The 23744-nt window shown below is 44.6% G+C and overlaps 1 protein-coding gene across 1 annotated transcript in view; it reads left to right on the forward strand.

The window, feature by feature from the left end:
- LOC146171939 (transmembrane protein 117-like) overlaps positions 1–23744 on the forward strand; it is a 438815-nt gene that overhangs the window by 322811 nt on the left and 92260 nt on the right. The window contains exon 6 of the mRNA XM_084586209.1: positions 17495–17755. Within this exon, the coding sequence (XP_084442335.1) occupies positions 17495–17755 (261 nt within the window). The remainder of the gene's footprint in view (positions 1–17494; positions 17756–23744) is intronic.

Below are 23744 nucleotides of genomic sequence, written 5' to 3' on the forward strand. Positions count from 1 at the left end.
CAGAAGAGACAGGAAAAATTAAAAAAGCAGGTGATTTTCTTTGCCGGACAAATTAACGATATACCTTCTGACAAAAGAAATGTATATTTCGGCACAGTCAGAAGAGACAGGAAAAATTAAACAAGCAGGTGATTTTCTTTGCAGCACAAATTAACGATATACCTTCTGACAAAAGAAATGTATATTTCGGCACAGTCAGAAGAGACAGGAAAAATTAAACAAGCAGGTGATTTTCTTTGCAGCACAAATTAACGATATACCTTCTGACAAAAGAAATGTATATTTCGGCACAGTCAGAAGAGACAGGAAAAATTAAAAAAGCAGGTGATTTTCTTTGCAGGACAAATTAACGATATACCTTCTGACAAATGAAATGTATATTTCGGCACACTCAGAAGAGACAGGAAAAATTAAACAAGCAGGTGATTTTCTTTGCAGCACAAATTAACGATATACCTTCTGACAAAAGAAATGTATATTTCGGCACAGTCAGAAGAGACAGGAAAAATTAAAAAAGCAGGTGATTTTCTTTGCCGGAAAAATAACGATATACCTTCTGACAAAAGAAATGTATATTTCGGCACAGTCAGAAGAGACAGGAAAAATTAAACAAGCAGGTGATTTTCTTTGCAGCACAAATTAACGATATACCTTCTGACAAAAGAAATGTATATTTCGGCACAGTCAGAAGAGACAGGAAAAATTAAAAAAGCAGGTGATTTTCTTTGCCGGACAAATTAACGATATACCTTCTGACAAAAGAAATGTATATTTCGGCACAGTCAGAAGAGACAGGAAAAATTAAACAAGCAGGTGATTTTCTTTGCAGCACAAATTAACGATATACCTTCTGACAAAAGAAATGTATATTTCGGCACAGTCAGAAGAGACAGGAAAAATTAAAAAAGCAGGTGATTTTCTTTGCCGGACAAATTAACGATATACCTTCTGACAAAAGAAATGTATATTTCGGCACAGTCAGAAGAGACAGGAAAAATTAAACAAGCAGGTGATTTTCTTTCCAGCACAAATTAACGATATACCTTCTGACAAAAGAAATGTATATTTCGGCACAGTCAGAAGAGACAGGAAAAATTAAAAAAGCAGGTGATTTTCTTTGCCGGACAAATTAACGATATACCTTCTGACAAAAGAAATGTATATTTCGGCACAGTCAGAAGAGACAGGAAAAATTAAACAAGCAGGTGATTTTCTTTGCAGCACAAATTAACGATATACCTTCTGACAAAAGAAATGTATATTTCGGCACAGTCAGAAGAGACAGGAAAAATTAAAAAAGCAGGTGATTTTCTTTGCCGGACAAATTAACGATACACCTTCTGACAAAAGAAATGTATATTTCGGCACAGTCAGAAGAGACAGGAAAAATTAAACAAGCAGGTGATTTTCTTTGCAGCACAAATTAACGATATACCTTCTGACAAAAGAAATGTATATTTCGGCACAGTCAGAAGAGACAGGAAAAATTAAAAAAGCAGGTGATTTTCTTTGCCGGACAAATTAACGATATACCTTCTGACAAAAGAAATGTATATTTCGGCACAGTCAGAAGAGACAGGAAAAATAAACAAGCAGGTGATTTTCTTTGCAGCACAAATTAACGATATACCTTCTGACAGAAGAAATGTATATTTCGGCACAGTCAGAAGAGACAGGAAAAATTAAAAAAGCAGGTGATTTTCTTTGCCGTACAAATTAACGATATACCTTCTGACAAAAGAAATGTATATTTCGGCACAGTCAGAAGAGACAGGAAAAATTAAAAAAGCAGGTGATTTTCTTTGCCGGACAAATTAACGATATACCTTCTGACAAAAGAAATGTATATTTCGGCACAGTCAGAAGAGACAGGAAAAATTAAAAAAGCAGGTGATTTTCTTTGCCGGACAAATTAACGATATACCTTCTGACAAAAGAAATGTATATTTCGGCACAGTCAGAAGAGACAGGAAAAATTAAACAAGCAGGTGATTTTCTTTGCAGCACAAATTAACGATATACCTTCTGACAAAAGAAATGTATATTTCGGCACAGTCAGAAGAGACAGGAAAAATTAAACAAGCAGGTGATTTTCTTTGCAGCACAAATTAACGATATACCTTCTGACAAAAGAAATGTATATTTCGGCACACTCAGAAGAGACAGGAAAAATTAAACAAGCAGGTGATTTTCTTTGCAGCACAAATTAACGATATACCTTCTGACAAAAGAAATGTATATTTCGGCACAGTCAGAAGAGACAGGAAAAATTAAAAAAGCAGGTGATTTTCTTTGCAGGACAAATTAACGATATACCTTCTGACAAAAGAAATGTATATTTCGGCACACTCAGAAGAGACAGGAAAAATTAAACAAGCAGGTGATTTTCTTTGCTGCACAAATTAACGATATACCTTCTGACAAAAGAAATGTATATTTCGGCACAGTCAGAAGAGACAGGAAAAATTAAACAAGCAGGTGATTTTCTTTGCAGCACAAATTAACGATATACCTTCTGACAAAAGAAATGTATATTTCGGCACAGTCAGAAGAGACAGGAAAAATTAAACAAGCAGGTGATTTTCTTTGCTGCACAAATTAACGATATACCTTCTGACAAAAGAAATGTATATTTCGGCACAGTCAGAAGAGACAGGAAAAATTAAACAAGCAGGTGATTTTCTTTGCAGCACAAATTAACGATATACCTTCTGACAAAAGAAATGTATATTTCGGCACAGTCAGAAGAGACAGGAAAAATTAAAAAAGCAGGTGATTTTCTTTGCAGGACAAATTAACGATATACCTTCTGACAAAAGAAATGTATATTTCGGCACACTCAGAAGAGACAGGAAAAATTAAACAAGCAGGTGATTTTCTTTGCAGCACAAATTAACGATATACCTTCTGACAAAAGAAATGTATATTTCGGCACAGTCAGAAGAGACAGGAAAAATTAAAAAAGCAGGTGATTTTCTTTGCCGGACAAATTAACGATATACCTTCTGACAAAAGAAATGTATATTTCGGCACAGTCAGAAGAGACAGGAAAAATTAAAAAAGCAGGTGATTTTCTTTGCAGGACAAATTAACGATATACCTTCTGACAAAAGAAATGTATATTTCGGCACACTCAGAAGAGACAGGAAAAATTAAAAAAGCAGGTGATTTTCTTTGCAGGACAAATTAACGATATACCTTCTGACAAAAGAAATGTTTATTTCGGCACACTCAGAAGAGACAGGAAAAATTAAACAAGCAGGTGATTTTCTTTGCTGCACAAATTAACGATACACCTTCTGACAAAAGAAATGTATATTTCGGCACACTCAGAAGAGACAGGAAAAATTAAACAAGCAGGTGATTTTCTTTGCAGCACAAATTAACGATATACATTCTGACAAAAGAAATGTATATTTCGGCACACTCAGAAGAGACAGGAAAAATTAAAAAAGCAGGTGATTTTCTTTGCCGGACAAATTAACGATATACATTCTGACAAAAGAAATGTATATTTCGGCACACTCAGAAGAGACAGGAAAAATTAAACAAGCAGGTGATTTTCTTTGCAGCACAAATTAACGATATACATTCTGACAAAAAGAAATGTATATTTCGGCACACTCAGAAGAGACAGGAAAAATTAAAAAAGCAGGTGATTTTCTTTGCCGGACAAATTAACGATATACATTCTGACAAAAGAAATGTATATTTCGGCACACTCAGAAGAGACAGGAAAAATTAAACAAGCAGGTGATTTTCTTTGCAGCACAAATTAACGATATACATTCTGACAAAAGAAATGTATATTTCAGCACACTCAGAAGAGACAGGAAAAATTAAAAAAGCAGGTGATTTTCTTTGCCGGACAAATTAACGATATACCTTCTGACAAAAGAAATGTATATTTCGGCACACTCAGAAGAGACAGGAAAAATTAAACAAGCAGGTGATTTTCTTTGCAGCACAAATTAACGATAGACATTCTGACAAAAGAAATGTATATTTCGGCACAGTCAGAAGAGACAGGAAAAATTAAACAAGCAGGTGATTTTCTTTGCCGGACAAATTAACGATATACCTTCTGACAAAAGAAATGTATATTTCGGCACACTCAGAAGAGACAGGAAAAATTAAACAAGCAGGTGATTTTCTTTGCAGCACAAATTAACGATATACATTCTGACAAAAGAAATGTATATTTCAGCACACTCAGAAGAGACAGGAAAAATTAAAAAAGCAGGTGATTTTCTTTGCCGGACAAATTAACGATATACCTTCTGACAAAAGAAATGTATATTTCGGCACAGTCAGAAGAGACAGGAAAAATTAAACAAGCAGGTGATTTTCTTTGCAGCACAAATTAACGATATACATTCTGACAAAAGAAATGTATATTTCAGCACACTCAGAAGAGACAGGAAAAATTAAAAAAGCAGGTGATTTTCTTTGCCGGACAAATTAACGATATACCTTCTGACAAAAGAAATGTATATTTCGGCACACTCAGAAGAGACAGGAAAAATTAAACAAGCAGGTGATTTTCTTTGCAGCACAAATTAACGATATACATTCTTGCCAAAAGAGATGTATATTTCGGCACAGTCAGAAGAGACAGGAAAAATTAAACAAGCAGGTGATTTTGGTTGCAGCTCAAATTAACGATATACCTTCTTAACAAAAGAAATGTATATTTCGGCACAGTCAGAAGAGACAGGAAAAATTTAACAAGCGGATGATTTTCTTTGCTCTAAACATTAACGAGGTGTCATCTCGGTAAATATATATATGTATATATATATATATATATATATATATATATATATATATATATATATATATATATATATATATATATATATATATTTTGGCACTCTTAGAAGCAACAGGAAAAATTAAAGAAGCGGATGATTTTCTTTTCAGCAAAAATCAACGACATGCCGTCTGGACAAAAAAAAAATATATATATGTTTTGGCACAACAGAGGAGACATATACTATGGCGAGGCTGGCCAAAAGTAATACAAAATAATATGCCTCTGCCCGTGTCATTAAGTATAGCGGGCTGTCAGAAGAGACGGGAAAAATAAAACAAGCAGATGATTCTCTTTGCGGCAAAAATTAACGAGATGCTGTCTTAAAAAATAAAATAATATTTCAGCGCAGTCCCCCAAGATTTATGAATTTTCGCTTGAAGACAACTGGGCTTAACAAAATGGTTATCAGCTTATTCAATGAGACTGCACTACAATCACTTTTTTTCTGAAAGCACACATCTCGGAAGGTTTTGCTGCCGATAATGAATAAGAGTATGAGCATTTGTTAAGAATTACAAGTACTTCGCACACAACCTTTCTTGGAACGACCGCGTCAACCATACTGCTGCCAAAGCTAGCCGTATGTTAAACGTTTTAAAACGCAATTTCAAGCGGGCACCTTCTGATTTGAAAGAGACACTCTATTTCACAAACGTGCGTCCCATCTTAGAATATGGTCGCGCGACTTGGGATTCTGAAACAAAAATACTTATTAGCAAACTTGAATGAATTCAAACACGAGTAGCAAGGTTTGTGTCCGCAAACTATGATTTCTCTAAAAGCTCCTCTCTGATGTGCAAAAATTTGGGGTGACCTCTATTGCAAGCCAGACGCAAATACCTTAGACAAGCTATTTTACAGTATATTTAGAAGCGCAACAGGTTTATCTAAAGATTTATACATGAAAGCTCCAAGATATATATCCTCCCGTTTACATCTTTCCTTAAAGGTTCAAGAATACCAGTGCCGTATAAATGTCTTTAAAAACTCATTTTTTCCTAAAACAGTGCAGAACTGGAATAAATTGCCAGAAGAAGTTGTCTTAGCCCCACCATATTTATTTAAAAATGTTCTGTCAGGACTTTAGTTCTGTAAAGAGGAAGTTCCAATCAGGCGGACAGATCACAGAGAAAGAGGAAGTGCCTTTTGCGGACAAGCTGTCTACAAGCTGAGCTACCCCCGCTCCGGTCTTACTCGCTACCAGTGCCTGGATCCCCGCTTAACACTGGTGTAGGTGCGGGATTTCTCTTCTACATTCTCGCCCTGGAGTTCCGCAGCCGCCGAATTCCAACCGCAATGACTGACTCCAGCACCAACAGCACCGGCCCCGCTACCTCGGCCTCTTCGGCCTCTTCAATTACATGCTCCGCGGTGCTTCGACAGCGGGACCCGCCGTTCTTCAGCGGTACCGACGATCAGGACGTGGAGGACTGGCTTTCGTTGTATGAGCGTGTAAGCACCCACAATAAGTGGGATGACGTCTTGAAACTTAACAACGTTATCTTCTACCTTACACAGTGGCAAAGTTGTTCACCAATCACGAGGCTGACATTCCAACTTGGGCCTCGTTCAAATCTCGCGTTGTGGATGTCTTCGGTCGCCCTGCGGTCCGCAAGCTTCGCGCCGAACACCGTTTGCGCGAGCGGGTGCAGCAGACAGGAGAAACCTTCACTAGCTACATTGAAGACGTTTTAGATTTGTGCCATCGTGTAAACGCATCGATAACTGAAGCCTAGAAGATTCGCTACGTCATGATGGGCATCCACGAAGGCGTATTCAACATTCTGATGGCAATAGAGCCCCGTACTGTAATTGAGGTTGTCACAATGTGTCAAAGCTACGACAACTTTCGTCGGCAACGCATCGTCCCTCGATAACCTGAAGCCACGATCGCGGCTATGTCTGACGCCCCTGTCAGCTCCACACTAATTCAAGAAATTAAAGACTTCGTACGGGAAAAAGTTGCACGGCAATTATCGCTAATTCCTAACGTTCCGCATTCGAGTTCACACCTGGCTCCGACCATAAGCCAGGTTATTCAGGAACAAGATGCCGATGCACTTCTGCCCCCTCGACAACTAGGTCTTCATGCCGCTCCACTGAGAGCTCCGCTCATTCATGCCGACGCTGTCCCGACGCCCGCACACACTCCAGTGTCATATGCTGAGGTTGCTGCAAGACCACCACCTCCTACGCCTTTTCCATCGTACGGTTCACCTCAGCGGGCATTTTTCACCCAGCGCCGCGCGCCACCTATTCTACGCCCTTGGCGCACATCTGACAACCGGCCCATTTGCTTTGTATGGGGTCTCCCTGGCCATGTTGCACGCCTGTGCCGCCGTCACCCGGCCCCGTACGCTTTCGATCAGAGCCCGGTCAACTACGCGCAGCCGCCGTCCCATCTCCGTGCGTCCCCTCAGCCCTCGTCCAACTTTGACCACTTCTCGAATGACAACCGCTCAACCTCTCCGCGCCGTCGCTCTCCGTCGCCGATGCGTCGCCGTTCTACCTCGCCAATGCCGGAAAACCACTAGACGCAGTTCCGCAGGCAAGAACTGCGCTTCCGTCGACCAGTGAGAGTCCTGCTTCGCCACCGAACAATTTAATTGAACCTTGAAATTTAATTGAAAATATTTGTACTCTTGCGCTTGTAGATACCGGTGCTGCTGTGTCGGTTATTGACGTTAGACTGTGCCGCTTGTTACGAAAAGTTGTTCTGCCATATTCTGTGGTTTCACTGCACACCGCCACTGCTCAGCACATCGAACCGATCGGTACCTGCACGGCTCGAGTCACCATTCAGAACATTCTCTACGTCATCACTTTTATCGTTCTCCGTGACTGCTCTCATGACATTATTTTAGGGTGGGACTTCTTGTGTCGCAATCGCGCCGTAATTCATTGTGCCCATGCCGAAGTAGAGTTTTTTCCGCTGTGCACCGCACCGACTGCCTCTAACGTTCTTGGGGAAGCCAAATGCCACGTTGCGGATGCTACTGATATCCCGCCTTCATCTGCTGCGATTGTGCCTATAAACTGTCCCTCTCTTCAAGACTCTTCCCTCTTCGTCTCGCGACGCTGTCTTCCCCTCCCCTGCGTCGTCCTTAGTGTACGAAGCGGACGCACCGAACTAGCCATTACTAACGATTCATTCTATCCACTCACGTTGCAACGTGGCGAGTGCGTTGGGCATGCTGAGCCTGTTCGATCAGAAAATTTTGTGACCGTCCCACCGGTTTTCTCCACCTGTGCCGACACAATCTCCCACAACGTCAGTGCCCTTAACCCACCTCGTTCCTCGTCTCCTTCATCGCCTCTGGCTACCTTCGACAAAGCCATCGACAGTGCTCTCGCTCCAGATCAACGCGCCAAGTTCCTCGACTAGCTGAACCGATTCCGAGCTTCCTTTGACATCCAGCAGCTATCCTTGGGTCGTACATCAACTGTTTCTCACCACAACTATACTGGTACGCACGCCCCATTACGCCAACGTCCTTATCGTGTATCAGCCTAAGAGCGCCGCATTATTGATGAGCAAGTCGACGAGATGCTCAGTAAGGGTGTAATTCAGCCTTCCAGTAACCCTTGGGCGTCCCCGGTGGTTTTAGTCAAGAAGAAAGACGGGTCTATTCGGTTCTGTGTGGACTACCGACGCCTTAATGCGATCACACGAAAGGACGTCTATCCGCTACCACGCATAGACGACGCGCTGGACACTTTGAACGGAGCGGAATTTTTCTCTTCAATCGATTTACGTTCTGGCTACTGGCAAGTTCCGATGGCTGAGGACGATCGCCCCAAGACAGCTTTTGTCACCCCCGACGGGCTCTATGAGTTCAACGTCATGCCATTTGGCCTGTGTAATGCGCCCGCCACATTTGAACGCATGATGGACAATATTCTTGCCGGTTTGAAGTGGCACACATGTCTCTGCTACGTGGATGATATTGTTGTATTTTCATCCGACGTCGCGACTCGCCTAACTCGCCTTGAAACTGTCTTGCAATGCCTTAGCAACGCCGGTCTGCAGCTCAATCTGAAAAAGTGCCATTTCGCCGCTCGCCAACTCACTATTTTAGGGCATTCAGTATCCAAGGATGGCATCCTTCCTGATCCATCTAAACTTCGCGCTGTCGCTAAGTTCCCGAAGCCAACATCTATCAAGCAATTACGCAGCTTTATAGGCTTATGCTCCTATTTTAGGCGTTTCGTTCGGAACTTTGCGACCATCATTGCCCTTCTGACGCGACTTCTCAGCGCTCACAAAGATCGTTCTGCCTGGTGGCCGGCTTGCGATGCTGCTTTTACGAAATTGCGCACGATACTTACTCACCCCCCGTATTGCGCCATTTTGACCCGGCTGCTCCTACTGAAGTGCATACCGATGTCAGCGACGTCGGCCTCGGCGCTGTTCTTGCCCAACGAGAACCCGGTGTTGGCGAATACGTTGTGGCGTACGCAAGTCGAACTTTGACCAAGGCCGAGACCAACTACTCGATGACAGAAAAGGAATGCTTGGCCATTGTTTGGGCGCTTCAAAAATTTCGGCCATACTTGTATGGGCGCCCATTCGATGTTGTTACAGACCACCACGCTTTGTGTTGGTTGTCTTCACTAAAAGACCCCACCGGCCGTCTCGCCCGCTGGTCGCTTAGACTGCAAGAGTGTGCTACCCGAGTTATCCATCGTACAGGGCGCAAGCATTCCGGCGCAGACGCATTATCTCGCTCGCCGGGGCCGCTTGACGCTCCGTTGTCACCTTGCAAATTACGAGCGCTGCGACGGAGAACAACAACGAGAGAGTAAAGTCAAAGACAGGCGCTACTATCAAGTGAACGTTTATTCGAAGAACACAGATTAAATACTCGCAGAAGACAACACATGCGCTTCACAGAATTTTCCTAGGTATCCAGATATACAATCTCACATTCTTGGATGCTTACAGATGGTGAGCTCACGCACGTGTCACTGTTCTTATGGATGTGATATGACTCTGACAGTTCTCTAGTCATTTGATCTTTGTGTCTAAACTTAATCTTGGTTTTGTTAAAAAGCGGTAGGCATTTCTTCCCACATTTGACCCACTAGGTTTATTCAGATGACAGTGCCTGTAATGAAGGGCCAAATTGGATGAGGGGGCACTATTCAAAGAAGTGTTATGCTGGCGCGTATTAATACATTTGCCGGTTTGCCCTATATAATTTTTCCCACATTTAAAAGGCACTTCATACACAACCCCTTCTTCGCATGCGACAAAACGCGAATCATGGTTCACTTGGCACGCACCTTTTCTTGTTCTAGTTTTTTGTTTCTGATCTCTAGCCCTTCTGTCAACAACCGCACAAACTTTGCCCAGCTTATTAGGAACCGAAAATAACACTTTAACTCCATATCTACTGCCGATTTGCTTAAGCCTGTGGGATAACCGATGGATATACGGGATCACTGCATACTTCTTTCTATCGCTATTGATATGGACTTGTGTATCTTCTCTACCAAAAGCCTTAATCTTCTTTATGATTTTATTGCTAGCTAGAATTATCACATCCATCGGGAAGCCCGCTAACCTTAACCTTTGGACCTGTTGTTTGAAACTACTATCTATGGCGTGAACACATGATTTTGTAACTGCAGAACTTAAACAAGACACTGCAATCCACATTTTACTATCTTCGAATGACCTGAATGGTAACTAAGCAAGGGCTTCTCTGACCGCTGTAAAAAAGACCAACAAACATGATCCAACTTTTTTTCCAATATCCAAAAATTGAAGCTGATTTCCCTCCGGTAATTCAAACGTAAATTTCAATCCTGCATCCAGCATTGTCCTGTCTTCTTTGTCCATCGACGACATGCCATCAGAACAGCGCAAGGATCCGTGGCTAACCTCACTAATCGATCTTCTTACGAACTCGTCACTTTCACCGCTTCCTCGCGCCCTTCGTCGTCAAGCGCAGCATTTCGCCCTTCGTGACCGTCTCCCCCTAAGTGGCCGTAAGTGGCTGCTTGTCGTACCTCGCCCCCTCCGAAGTGATATATGCGCATCTTGTCATAATGATCCGCAGTGTGGTCATTTGGGTGTATTTAAGACTTATGAACGGTTGCGACAGCGATTTTACTGGCGCGGTATGTACACCTTCGTCAATAAGTATGTGCGTTCATGCATCGATTGCCAGCGTCGCAAGCCTTCTGCTCTCCTTCAGCCGGCTCCGCTACAGCATCTTCCGTGCCCGTACCGACCATTCGATCGTGTTGGCATCGACTTGTATGGACCTCTGCCATATACACCTGCAGGGAATCGTTGGATCATCGTGGCCGTCCATCACCTTACTCGCTATGCGGAGACAGCAGCATTTCAGGATGCCACCGGACCCAACATCGCGCCCTTTCTTCTTCATCATTTCATTCTGCGGCACAGGGCCCCTCGTGAACTTCTAAGTGATCGAGGAAAGTCTTTCCTATCCGAGGTTGTCGAAGCGCTCCTACGCGAATGTCAGACCATCCACCGGACAGCCAGCGCGTACCACCCTCAAACCAATGGCCTCACAGAGCGCTTCAACCGCACACTGGGTGACATGATGTCCAAGTACATCGCCTCCGACCACTCCGATTGGGACAAGATTCTCCCATTTATAACCTATGCCTAAACACCGCCGTTCAAGCAACTACCGGATTCTCACCATTTTTTCTGCTGTACGGGCGTGAATTTTCGTCTCCACTCGACACCATCCTCCCCTACCGTCCTGATATCTCAGTGTACACATCACGTTCAGCAGCTGCCAGGCACGCTGAAGAATGTCGCAAGCTGGCTCGCTCGCTTACTTCGGACGAGCAAGCCCAGAAGAAAGCGCACAGCGACAGCAGCCACTCTGTCCACCAATTCTCTCTCGGTGCTCACGCATGACTCTGGGTTCCATCGACACCACCAACAAGTTTACTGACAAATACCACGGACCATATCTAGTGCTCCAACAGACGTCTCCCGTCAATTACCTTGTTGAACCGCTAGCCGCTTCCACCGACCTTCGTCGCCGTGGGCGTGAGATTGTTCACGTGGACCGTTTGAAACCCTATTACGATCCCGCTATCCTTTCGTCTCCTTGAGTCGCCAGGATGGCTCCTCTTTTCTGCGGGGGCAAGATTGTAAAGACGAAGTTCCAATCAGGCGGACAGAGAGAGAGAGAGAGAAAACTTTTAATGAGCATATAATCAGTAAATATTCGCAGGAGCTGGGTGGTCGGTGCCCCTAGTCCAGGGCTCCGCTGGCAGCAGCTGACTTGCGGACTAGCTGGATAATCCAGGCTTGCTGGTCCAGGTTGTCGCTGGTCAGGGCCGCCTCCCACTGCTCGTGTGTCGGGCATGGCACTATTAACGTTGGGTCAGGTTTGTCCTGGCATTCCCAAGAGATGTGAAAGATTCTCCAGAGAAAGCAGGCGGACAGATCGCCGAGAAAGAGGAAGTGCCTTTTGCGGACAAGCTGTCTACAAGCTGAGCCACCCCGCTCCGGTCTTACTCGCTACCAGTGCCTGGATCCCCACTTAACAGTTTCATTAACCTTTTTTTATGTGCTGTGCTGCTGTGCGATTTCAAAATTTTTTTTGTACACGATTGTTTATTATTACAATATGCCATTTTTTACGTCTTTATTGCTTTCATGATTCACTTTATCAGTTTGCGCTGCGCAGTAATGAAATGCTTTGTATTTTTTCCTTTTTATTGTTTTTTATTTTTATTTTTTGCAAGTTGGCATCTGCACGACGATGTATGTTTTAATACTGTATCTCGATCCCCTACCAAAATGCCCTCAACGGCCGCTGTAGGTACATGAAGAAGTAAATAAATAGGAATGACAGCCATTCCTTTAAGTAAGCAAATTTTGTGATGAGCTATAAAATAATTGTTCATCAAAGCAACTTTCGTTGTGGTAATTATGGGACATTATTCATAAGGTCATCTAGATCAGCTGTCCTTTTTCTGTTTTATCTGGCCGGACGTCAGCATGACGGCAGCATCAGACGAATGCATCTAGCGGCCAGTCACAGAAATTCCAGGATAGCGTGCAGGTCCCGCCGTTGACTACCAAGGGTAGAGTAAATGAATCCGAAATACACAATAGATCTTCATGAATAGAACACCAGTGGAGTTGTGAGAACTCCATGTAGTAGCTGCTGAAGCAATGAACAGAGCATATGCATGATCGGTTGGATCAACAAATATGGTGCGATTAGCATTGCTGCTGAAACTGTCATGAAACGGCTACATTCACTTGCTTTCACGGCTCAAACTATTACGGTAGTCCGTAAACCATTCAAGGATGGAACCTGGATCAAAAACTTCCTTGTATTACTTGCTTCACCGCCCACGCGGTCAGTGGTATAATTTAATCAGGCTTCTAGTTCTCGGCTGACCCGATCAGGCCTGGTGCATAAATTCCGGTCATTTCTTACCCCATGTCTTCACTGCTGCAGACGATATTTTTTGTCTTACCGTCAGGTACTTCCAAAATGCAAAAAAAAAAAAGCCTAACGCGAAAGTTCCTAAATGCTGATGTGAGGTAATTGTCTCCTGTTCCGCAAACTTAGCCTCGAGATGGCGCCACCTACACAAAATGGCAGCGCCCAGGGCGGGCATGTATTATGTTACCGAGGTTTACCGGAGAGACGAGAACTAGGGGTAGGGTTCCTTCTCAATAAGGATATATATAGCTGGTAATATACAAGAAGTCTGTAGCATTTATGAGAGGGTGGCAGGCATCGTAGTTAGGCTTAAAAACGTTATACACTGAAAATTGTACAGGCCTACACGCCTACATGTGGGTATGATTATTAGGCAGTTGAAAGCTTCTACGAAGATGTAGAATTGTCAGTGGGGAAAGTAAAGACGCATTATACCGTACTAATGGATGACTGCAATGCCAAGTTAAGGAAAAAGCAGGCCAGAGTGACTATGGCATTGGCTCTAGGAATAACAGGAGGGAGTTACAAGTTGAGTTTGTAGATCGCAATAACTTAAGAATCATGATTACCTTCTTCAGAAAATGAAAGAGCTGGAAGTGGACTGTGAAGAGCCCTAACGGGGAGACTAAAAATGAAATTGACTTCATAGTCTGCTTTAACCCCGGCATTGTGCAGGGTATAGAATTCATTGGAAAGGTGCGATGCAGTGGCCGCAGGATGCCAAGGTCTCAGAATTAGTCTAGATCTGAAAAAGAAACGGAACAGATTACTAACAAAGAACTACATCAACGATTTAGCAGTGAGGGAGAGGGCAGAAGAATTCAGGAATAGATATTCAGCTTTAACCAAGGAGGATGACCTTAGCATAGAAGCAATGAACAATCATTTTAGAGTTTTATCATTTCTAAGTGCGCAGTAGAAGTCGGCGGTAGGATATTTAGAGAGGATACTTTAAACTCTAAGGAAACGAAAAATTTGATTAAGAAACGCCAAAATCTGAAAGCTTCCAACCCAACTGACAGGATAGAACTGGCAGAGTTATCAAAGCAAACCTATAACGCGGGGAAATTTGAGCATGCTCTAAAATATGGGGGGGGGGGGGGGGCAGCCTTTAAGTAGCGAACAGGAAATTGGGCAGAGGCAAAAATCAAATGTATGCCTGAGGGACATGGTGGGCAATGTTATCATGAATGGGGACAGGATAGCCAAAGTAGCCAAGGAGTTCTGTACTGATCCATATAGGGGCCGAAGTAGTCAGGACAGTAATGAGATAGGCAGTATTGAAAGCAGTCAGATGTTCCACCAGTGACGAAGAAAGCTTTGGAAACTATGAAAAGCGCCAAAGTAGCTGGAGAGGATCAATTAGCTATAGATTTGTTGAAGGATGGAGGGATATCGTGCTAGAAAAACTGGCCACCCTTTATATGCAATGCCTGGGGTCATCATCGGTACTGGAGTCATGGCAGAACTCTAACATTATCTTAATTCACAAGAAAGGGGACGCTAAGGACCTTAAAAATTACAGACCAATCAGCTTACTGTCTGTTACGTATAAGGTATTTACTAAGATAATCGCTAATAGAAGCAGGACAACCTTAGACTGCATTCAAGCAAAGGATCAAGCAGGTTTTCGGAAACGGTACTCTACTATCGATCATATCCATACCATCAACCAGGTGATTGAAAAATGCTCGGAATATAACCAGCCCTTATACATAGCATTCATTGATTACGAAAAAGCATTTGACTCAGTTGAAACCTCGGCGGTGATGCAGGCATTGCAAAAGCAGGCTGTAGACGAGCTGTATGTGAAAGTACTGGATGCTATTTATCGTGGCTGCACAGCAACCATAGTTCTGCACAAAGAAAGTAACAAAATTCCCTTAAAGAAAGTTGTTAGGCAAGGAGACACAATCTCTTCAGCACTATTCACAGCTTGCTTAGAGGAAGTATTCATAAACTTGGGTCGGGAGCAATTGCGGATAAGGGTAGATGGAGCATACCTCAGTAATCTGCGATTTGCTGATGGCATTGTTCTTGCTAAGTAACGCAGGGAATGAACTGCGAGGAATTATTGATGACCTTGACAGGAAAAGCAGAAAGGTAGGCTTGAAAATCAATACGCAGAAGACAATATGCAGAAGCGCTTGTGTGTGCGTGCGTGTTTATCCCCTTCTGTCCTGTGACATTCTGTGCAAAGTCTTCTTGAATATGACTCAGGTAATGTTCAACAGCCTTGGGAAGGAGCAGCAGTTCATAATAAGTAGCGAAGCACTGCAAGTGGCAGGCGATTATATCTAAATAGAAGGAGTAGTGTGGATCCGGATCATGAAAGAGAAATAACAAGGAGAATAAGATTGGGATGGAGCGCATTCGGCACGTACTCGCAGATTATGACTAGTAGCTAATCGGTGTCGCTTGAGAGAAAAGTATACAATAGTTGCATCTTACCTGTACTCGCCTGTGAAGCTGAAACACCTATTGGACTAACAAAAAGGGTTCTACTTACGTTGGGGACAATGCAGATTGCTATGAAACAAAAAATGGCAGGTTTAATCTTATGAGATAGGAAGCGTGCAGAGTGTATCAGAGAAATAACACAAGTTACTGACATTCTAATGGATATGAAGAAAAAGAAATGGGTATCGGCAGGGCATGTAGTGCGAAGAGAAGACAACTCATGGTCGTTTAGGGTAACAAATTGGATACCAAGGGAAGGAAAGCGTAGCAGGGGGTGGCAGAAAGTTAGGTTGGCGGATGAGGTTAGCAATTTCTAAGGGGTTGAGGGGATGCAGCTAGCATACGACTGGGTTAATATGAGGAATATGGGAGAGGGTTTTGCCCATCAATGGGTGTAGTCTGGCTGATGGTGATGATGACCCCACATCTTGAGTATTTATCAGAAAAAAACCTTTATGTTCCTTATTACTTTAATGAAATGCCAACAGTCTCGACCATTAATTGAATAAAATAACTGAACAAGTTCCTTCGATTGTGGTAGAATTACAATATTGACTGATCCATTATTCGTTGCCATGTCTTTGGTGTTTTATCTCCTGTCTGAAAGTGCGCTAGGCTGTCTCTTGTATTGCACATTTTGTTTCTTGGTTTGTTCGTATAGGACAAGCAAGATTTGGGTCTGAATTTCATGTGTTCTTTCCACTGTTGACTCGCATACTTCATACTCTGGCTGCCCAGCCCCGCACTTAAGTAGGCTGGAGCATGTATTTTGTGAACTGAGGTGAATATCAGTTACATGTTTATTATTTTTTCGGGATCAATCGGTTTTCCTGATTTATTTATTTATTTTTATTTACGAATACTGCAGGAAGCAGTGCTGCCCAGGCAGGAGAGGTTTAGAAAAGATAAGTTTGCAAATAACCCTAAAAGGTATCAATGTTAGCACATTCAACAACCGAAGCAGGGAGCTGATTCCATGGTTCGATTGTGCATGGAGTTTTGGAGCTGCTTAGTCCTGGCATTGTATGGCCTTATCACTTTTTTGTGGTTCAGCCTCGATGATCGTTGTGGTGCAGGAATAAAGTTCGGTAAAACGGAGCTAGTTGGTACATGTTTAAGGAATAACAGCGCGGAGACTATGAACAAGGAAGAAAACAAGAAAGCGAAGCAGAAAGTAGGTACTATTCACGTGGCAATACTGTTTTGTTATGATCTATGGTAAGCGCAAAAGTTTTAATCTGCACAACTGGAGCGGCTCCAACGTATGGTGCTTCAGGACATTAGTAACAGATAAATTTTTCTGGTAATCGGATGAGATGAACCTGTCTGCATGCCTTTGGATGCGCGGCATCTTCTCAGTGTTTTTCACATGGTTATCGTAATTAAGTTGCAAAAATTGAATGGGGTGAGCAGGTAATTACATTCACGTTGCGCTAAATAATCATTTAATATGTCAGAAAACCAACTAGCTCAGTAGTTAACCCTCTTAAAGTACATTCTGAAGGCTCTTTTGGTGAGGATCGATATTGAAGTTTCCTACTATGACAACTGTATCGCCATGATTTTGAGCAACTCTGAAGAGCGTGTTTTCAAACTTATCACACGGATGACAAAAGAACTGTTTAGTTTGATGAAGAGTGCTTGACCAATTGGAGCTGTGATATCCTTTCTTTACAAAAATGCATCTCGAGGGTGCAGTGTCAAACACTCTTAGCCACTGTAATAATTTCGAATCCTACAAGGGAAGGGGCAACCTGTGCAGGTGACGGACATGATGCTCCAAGATGAGCTGTACCCAGGCTGGGCGCCCACATTGCGTGCCTTCTGGCAGAGTCATGGTCGCACACGCATCGTGGTCTTCTGGTCAGTGGCGCTGCTGCTGTCAGCGTTGGTAGTCAGTCTCATCGTGAGTGACCGCATCTCCTGGGACTACCTCAACCGCGAGTTTGTGGCCACCACGGAGCTGTCACGCGCCTTCCTCGCCTCCTTCATCCTCGTTATGGACCTGCTCATCGTCATGCAGGCAAGACTATCCTGCTTTTTGATGCCAAAAACATAAGAGCTGCTACATGCTGGACATCGATGGTAGTTTTGGTATGCACCGTCTCTTAGTGAAAGTAGTTCGTGGGTGGCTCTCTCGTGTTGATTTAACCAAACTGCTCTGATCCACAAGATGACTGCTGACGATGTCTCTTTTTCTTCTTTTTGCCTTTTGAAAGTGCCTACAGTATGGAAGTTCTTTTCTGCTACATGGCTGCAAAGAACTGCGGATAATCAGAGGTTTTCTCCACATTTTATGGTGCCAGATTTCTGCCTCGTATTATAGGCGGAGCCGAACAAATGTTTGCTCAAAATCACAATTCCGGTCTCGTTATTTGTTCTTATTGTTCTTAACATTCCAGCAAAAGGAGGTGCCGGCTGACTGTTTCGATGGTTTCGCCAGGGTTGCCTGCAATGCACACGTGACCAGAAGAAGGTCGCATCATGCAGGGATGGCAAAAAGAGATGACACATTGCATCTTAAGAGAACTTCTTCTTGGGCTAGTTGGTGTCTATTCAATATATTGTTACGGGGATGTACTTAATGTGACGGTACTGCGATGGGCTGAACTCGACGCTAAGACTTTGGTAGCCGTGCAGAATCCACTCTCTTAGCGTCGTCCTCTTTCTCAACGCTTCGTCGTGCCCGCGTTCCTCGATCGTTGTCTTTGTCAGTGAGCACATCACTTTGGTCTCGCGTTTCCCGGTAACACTACCCCCTCGGCAAAAGGCAACGTCCCGGTGCGTATTAGGCGTGCGGTGTGGAAGGGGAGTAATATGGCTTGAGGCGGGCGACATGTACGATTTCGGAAGTGGGTGTAGCAGTCGGTGACTTTGGGTGGAGCGGTGCAATCTCATAGGTCACGTCGGTCACTGGGCGTAGTACACGGTAAGGACCCGTGTAGTGGGGCAGAAGTTTTTGACACAACCGCACACGACGGCACGGAAGCCAGAGCAACACCAGAGATCCGGGAGGACAGTGCACATCGCGGTGGTGAGCGTCGTAGCGACGTTTTTGAGCTTCTTGAGAGACGGTGAGATTGTGACGAGCAATCTGGCGAGCAGCGTCGGCTCGGGCGATGCTATTGCGGGCATAGGTTGTGACGGGGCCAGCGGCGGGAAGCAAAGTGTCGAAGGGCAGTAAGGGGTCTCTTCGAAAGAGAGGATAGAATGGAGAGTACCCAGCAGTGTCATGACGCCAAGAGTTATATGCAAAGGTGACAAATGGCAGACTAATATCCCAGTCGCGATGAGCATGTCGGTGAGTGTGCGGTTAATACGCTCCGTAAGGCCGTTCGTCTGAGGGTGGTACGCAGTGGTGAACTTGTGCCGAACGGAGCAAGAACGAAGTATTTCCTCAACAACTCGGGAAAGGAAACAGCGGCCACGGTCGGTAAGTAGTTGACGGGGAGCACCATGGTGAAGTATGACGTCGTACAAAAGGAAGTCAGGTTGGAATGGCGCGAGTGATCACGTACCGCGTGGCATAATCGGTGGCCACAGCGATCCATTTGTTTCTTGACAAGGACTCGGGGAAGGGCCCTAGGAGGTCAAGGCCAACACGAGAAAATGGCTCAGTCGGGATAGCAATAGGCTGCAGGTGTCCAGGTGGTAGCACAGGGGGTTTCTTCCGGCGTTGACAGAGGTCGCAAGCGGCTACATAACGTTGGACAGAGCGGTAGAGTCCAGGCCAGAAGAAACGCCGGCGCACGCGGTCGTATGTGCGTGAGAGGCCAAGATGACCAGCTGTAGGGGCGTCGTGCATTTGTTCGAGAACGGCAGAGCGTAGGTGTTGGGGAACGACCAGCAAGTGCTCAGCGCCATCAGGTCGCTTGTTGCGGCGGTATAGCGTATTCCCATGAAGGAAGAACAGGGCGAGGGAAGAGTCACGGCTGTGTGTGCGGAGGCGGTCGACAAGAGAACTGAGGGTTAGGCCCAAGCGCTGTCCGTCGGCTATGTGGGAAAAGTCCGATATAGAGAAGGCACAGGGGTCCGACTCGTGGTCAGTAGAGGAAGGGGGATCGACGGGATAACGGGACAGACAGTCTGCATCCTGGTGGAGCCGACCTGATTTGTATACAACGGAAAAGGTATACTCCTGCAAGCGCAGTGCCCAGTGGCCGATGCGGCCAGTAGGATCCTTGAGGGAAGAGAGCCAGCATAAGGCGTGGTGATCGGTAATTACAGTGAATGGTCGGCCAAACAAGTAGGGTCTGAATTTTCTAACGGCCCAGACGAGAGCCAGGCACTCCCGTTCCGTAATTGAATAGTTCTGTTCCGCTGATGACAGGAGACGACTGGCGTAGGCAATCACGCAGTGTTGGCCGCGTTGTCGCTGTGCAAGAATGGTACCAATCCCGTGGCCACTGGCGTCGGTGCGAAGTTCCGTCGGGGCAGACGGGTTGAAATGGGTCAACACAGGAGGATTGGTAAGAACAGCGATGAGGGTGGAGAATGTGTTAGCCTGCTCTGGTCCCCATGAGAAAGGAACGCCTTTCTTTAGGAGATTGGTGAGAGAACGAGCAACAGCGGCAAAGTTTGGGACGAACCGGCGAAAATAAGAGCACAGTCCTATAAAGCTGCGGACATTACGGGGTGAAAGGGGAGTACGGGTGTTGGAAGGACGCTTGAATGTGGGCCAGGAGTGAGTGCACAAATGGTGCAGTCTGTGAGAGGGGACAAGGTAGCAAGGGATATTCCTTCGGGGAGAACTTGGGGTGACAGACTGAAGTTCAGGATAGGAAGGTAGGTGCGGTTCTGTGTAACGCGTACGATGAGATGAGGAAGAACGACGTTGCGGTCAAGAAAGACCTCGGTGATAGGGCAAGCAACATAGTCACCGTCAGGCACAGGCGGGAAAGGTGACAGAGGTAGGTAAACAGCAGAGTCAGGGGGCAGGCGAGCGAACTCGCTGGAGCGAAGGCGGGGTGTAGATGGAGGATGTTCTGAGCAGACAGGTAGGTGTCAAAACAACACGCACGCACACAAGAAAAGAAGAACGGGACAGAGCACATTTCACGGGTCTATCCTCTCCGGCCATGCTAGGAACACCTTACTGGCGAGTCGCAACCGCTTATATTTCCAAGGAGTGCCTCAATCGCGCTTTTGAGAAATGCGCGATGCCAAGTGCGTTTAGAGGTATTGAGGAAGAGTTTCTAAGAAAGATGTGTCTAGCAAGGGACTTTCGGCAGACGATACACGTACCGGACAATGACGATAACCCAGAATCTTATGGGTGCGCGCAGCACATGATGGCCGGCAGGTCATGTGATGTTGTCTCGTGTCCGAGTTGAAAGTGGCCTGGTTTAAAACAGCCGGAGGCGATTGTTGGGGCAACTGTGAGCTCAGTAGAACTTGCATGCGGACTAGTTGGTTAGATGAATCTGACGACTTCTGGTGCTGCATTGCTTATCACATACACAAGAGATTACAAGACGTCCACACCGATGATGCGCACACTACCAACTGGCTATTTAAGAAGAAAATGTCACAACGACACTACCGACTGCTGCGGGATGCATAAGGAGCTCTGACATGTGGGAAGGCGTATGTGGGGCAGACTGGCTGGCAGACTGGCCCGGGGGGCGAAGGTACATTTCTCTCGGGCGAGCCGGGCCAGACACCCCGATCCCGAACACATACAACCTTTGCGAAAGCGCGAATACGGCTCTAGTGCGATAGGTGTCTAGAATGCACATCATTTTCCCGCGTCTTTCCCACGCCAGGCTTCCGAGTTCTTTCGCGGCGTCAATCCGCCTTTCCTCCTCGCCGCGAACGGATATTTGGTCAGTGACCGAGCAGAGGGGCCTCTTGTGGGCAGTTTCGCATCTCCGCTTTGGTAAAACCGGCATTGATGTATTCAAGATTTGCTCTATCAAGCATTTTTGTTGTGGCCTATACCTCGACAGGTCATCATTTGAAGCGGGATACAGCACAGAAAAACTGCAGTCCAAGAGTTTTCTCTTGTTTCTCTTGTTGCGAAAAGTTCACGTGAAATACTCACGATGAGTCAGGTCAGCTCCCCGCACAAAATTAACCCCCTTTTATGTTCAGAGCTAGCGCACTTTTGGAGAAGGAAACAAGCTACTTACCAAAGACTTGCTTTCCTATTAAAAATGTTAATCATTCCAGACACAAGTTGTAACACCGAAATAAACTTCAGTGCTGCCGTCGGGTTCGTTATCGGGAGTGCCGCAAACGCCCCAGTTCAATGCATAATTTGATGTTTTTGTATGACAAGTTAATTCTACATATATGCTGTGCCTCTACATATTCAGCAAATTTGCCATTTAAAATGTGAACACTCAAATTCCAAGGTCTTGGGTAAACGTCTCCTGAAACGCTAGCGGCACTGCAGCACTAATTGATTCTCTGAGGCTTACTTCTTCAGCCGGCATCGATGGTATAAATTCTAAAATATTAAAGAGCACTAAAAATGCAAGTGGTGTCATCTTATCGCACATTTTTCAGCAGTCGCTCTCATCTGGTGTGGTTCCACAAGATTGGAAAGTGGGGAAGGTCATCCCAGTCCCAAAGAAAGGTAACCGTTTTCCCCCAACAACTACCGTCCCATATCACTCACAAGTGTCTGTTCTAAACTAATGGAACACATAATTTACTCTCACGTTGTAAACTTTCTTATAGATACTTACTTTTTTAATCCCAACCAGGACGGTTTCCGCAGAGGACTCTCTTGTGATACTCAGCTCTCTTTATAAACGATACAAGCTCTAACCTTGACACTAACACCCCAGTCGATGCCTTGTTTCTGGATTTCGAAAAAGCATTTGATAAAGTACCCCACAAACGTCTATATTTAAAGCTCTCACCTCTGTCCCTTAACGATCTAGTTTTCAATTGGATACGAGACTTTTTAACTAACCGTCAACAGTTCGTGTTCACTGATAACGGCTCCTCAGCTTCATCCCCCGTTGTTTCTGGAGTACCACAAGGCACTGTTCTAGGCCCTCTTCTGTTCTTAATCTACATAAATGACCTTCCTAATCATATTTCCTCAAGTATCCATTTTTTTGCAGATGAATGCGTGATCTATCGCCCTATAACAACGTAACCGATGCTAATCCACTTCAATTTGATCTCGACAACATTCTAACCTTGTAGGACAAATGGCTTATGTTCACTAAGAAGTCAGCTCGTCTTACCTTCCATCGAAGACAGACCCCTACTACCAGGAAATACACTTTTCTTGGTTCTGACCTCAACTCCGTAACTACCTACAGATACTTAGGAATTAATTTATCCGCCGATCTTTCATGGACCGATCATATATCTACGCTAACAAATGAAGCTAACCGTGTCTTAGGCTACTTACGCCGCAACATTCGATTAGCCCCTCCATCTGTAAAATTATTAACATACTGCACCTCCGTTCGACCTAAGCTTGAATACGCATGCGCTATCTGGGACCCCTGCGAAGCTAATCACATTAACTTGGTGGAATCTGTTCAGAACCGCGCGGCGCGTTTTATTTTTTCCAATTACTCATACATGTCCAGTGCTACCAAACTTAAAGGAAAAGCTAACCTCCCCAACCTTATTCACCGTCGCAATGTCGCCCGCCTGTCTCTCTCTTCCATAAATTCTATTATGAATCCCCTCGAAACTCTGCCATTCTACCAGCACACCGCCACTCTCGCCTCAGCCATGACAAGATGGCATACCCACTTTCAGCCCGATCATCAGCCCATCTTTCCTCGTTTTTTGTACACACACCAAAGGACTGGAATGACATTCCTGCTACAGCTATTAGTCATTGCAATCACATCCACTTCAAGCACTTAATTTAAAAACTCATCTGCGTCACCTAAGGCCCACCCCTCATGTAAAACCCCTTCACAAGGGGCATTTGAGGTATGGAAAATAAATAAAATTATTCTTTTTCTTTTTTTTATATATTCAACTGCAATTGTATTATGACAGGCCGGGGCTTAAATCTGAGCGCCGGATCGAGT

Source organism: Amblyomma maculatum, unplaced genomic scaffold (genome assembly GCF_055883805.1).
Source record: "Amblyomma maculatum isolate TAMU_Amacu unplaced genomic scaffold, ASM5588380v1 scaffold_15, whole genome shotgun sequence".
NCBI lineage: Eukaryota > Metazoa > Arthropoda > Arachnida > Ixodida > Ixodidae > Amblyomma > Amblyomma maculatum.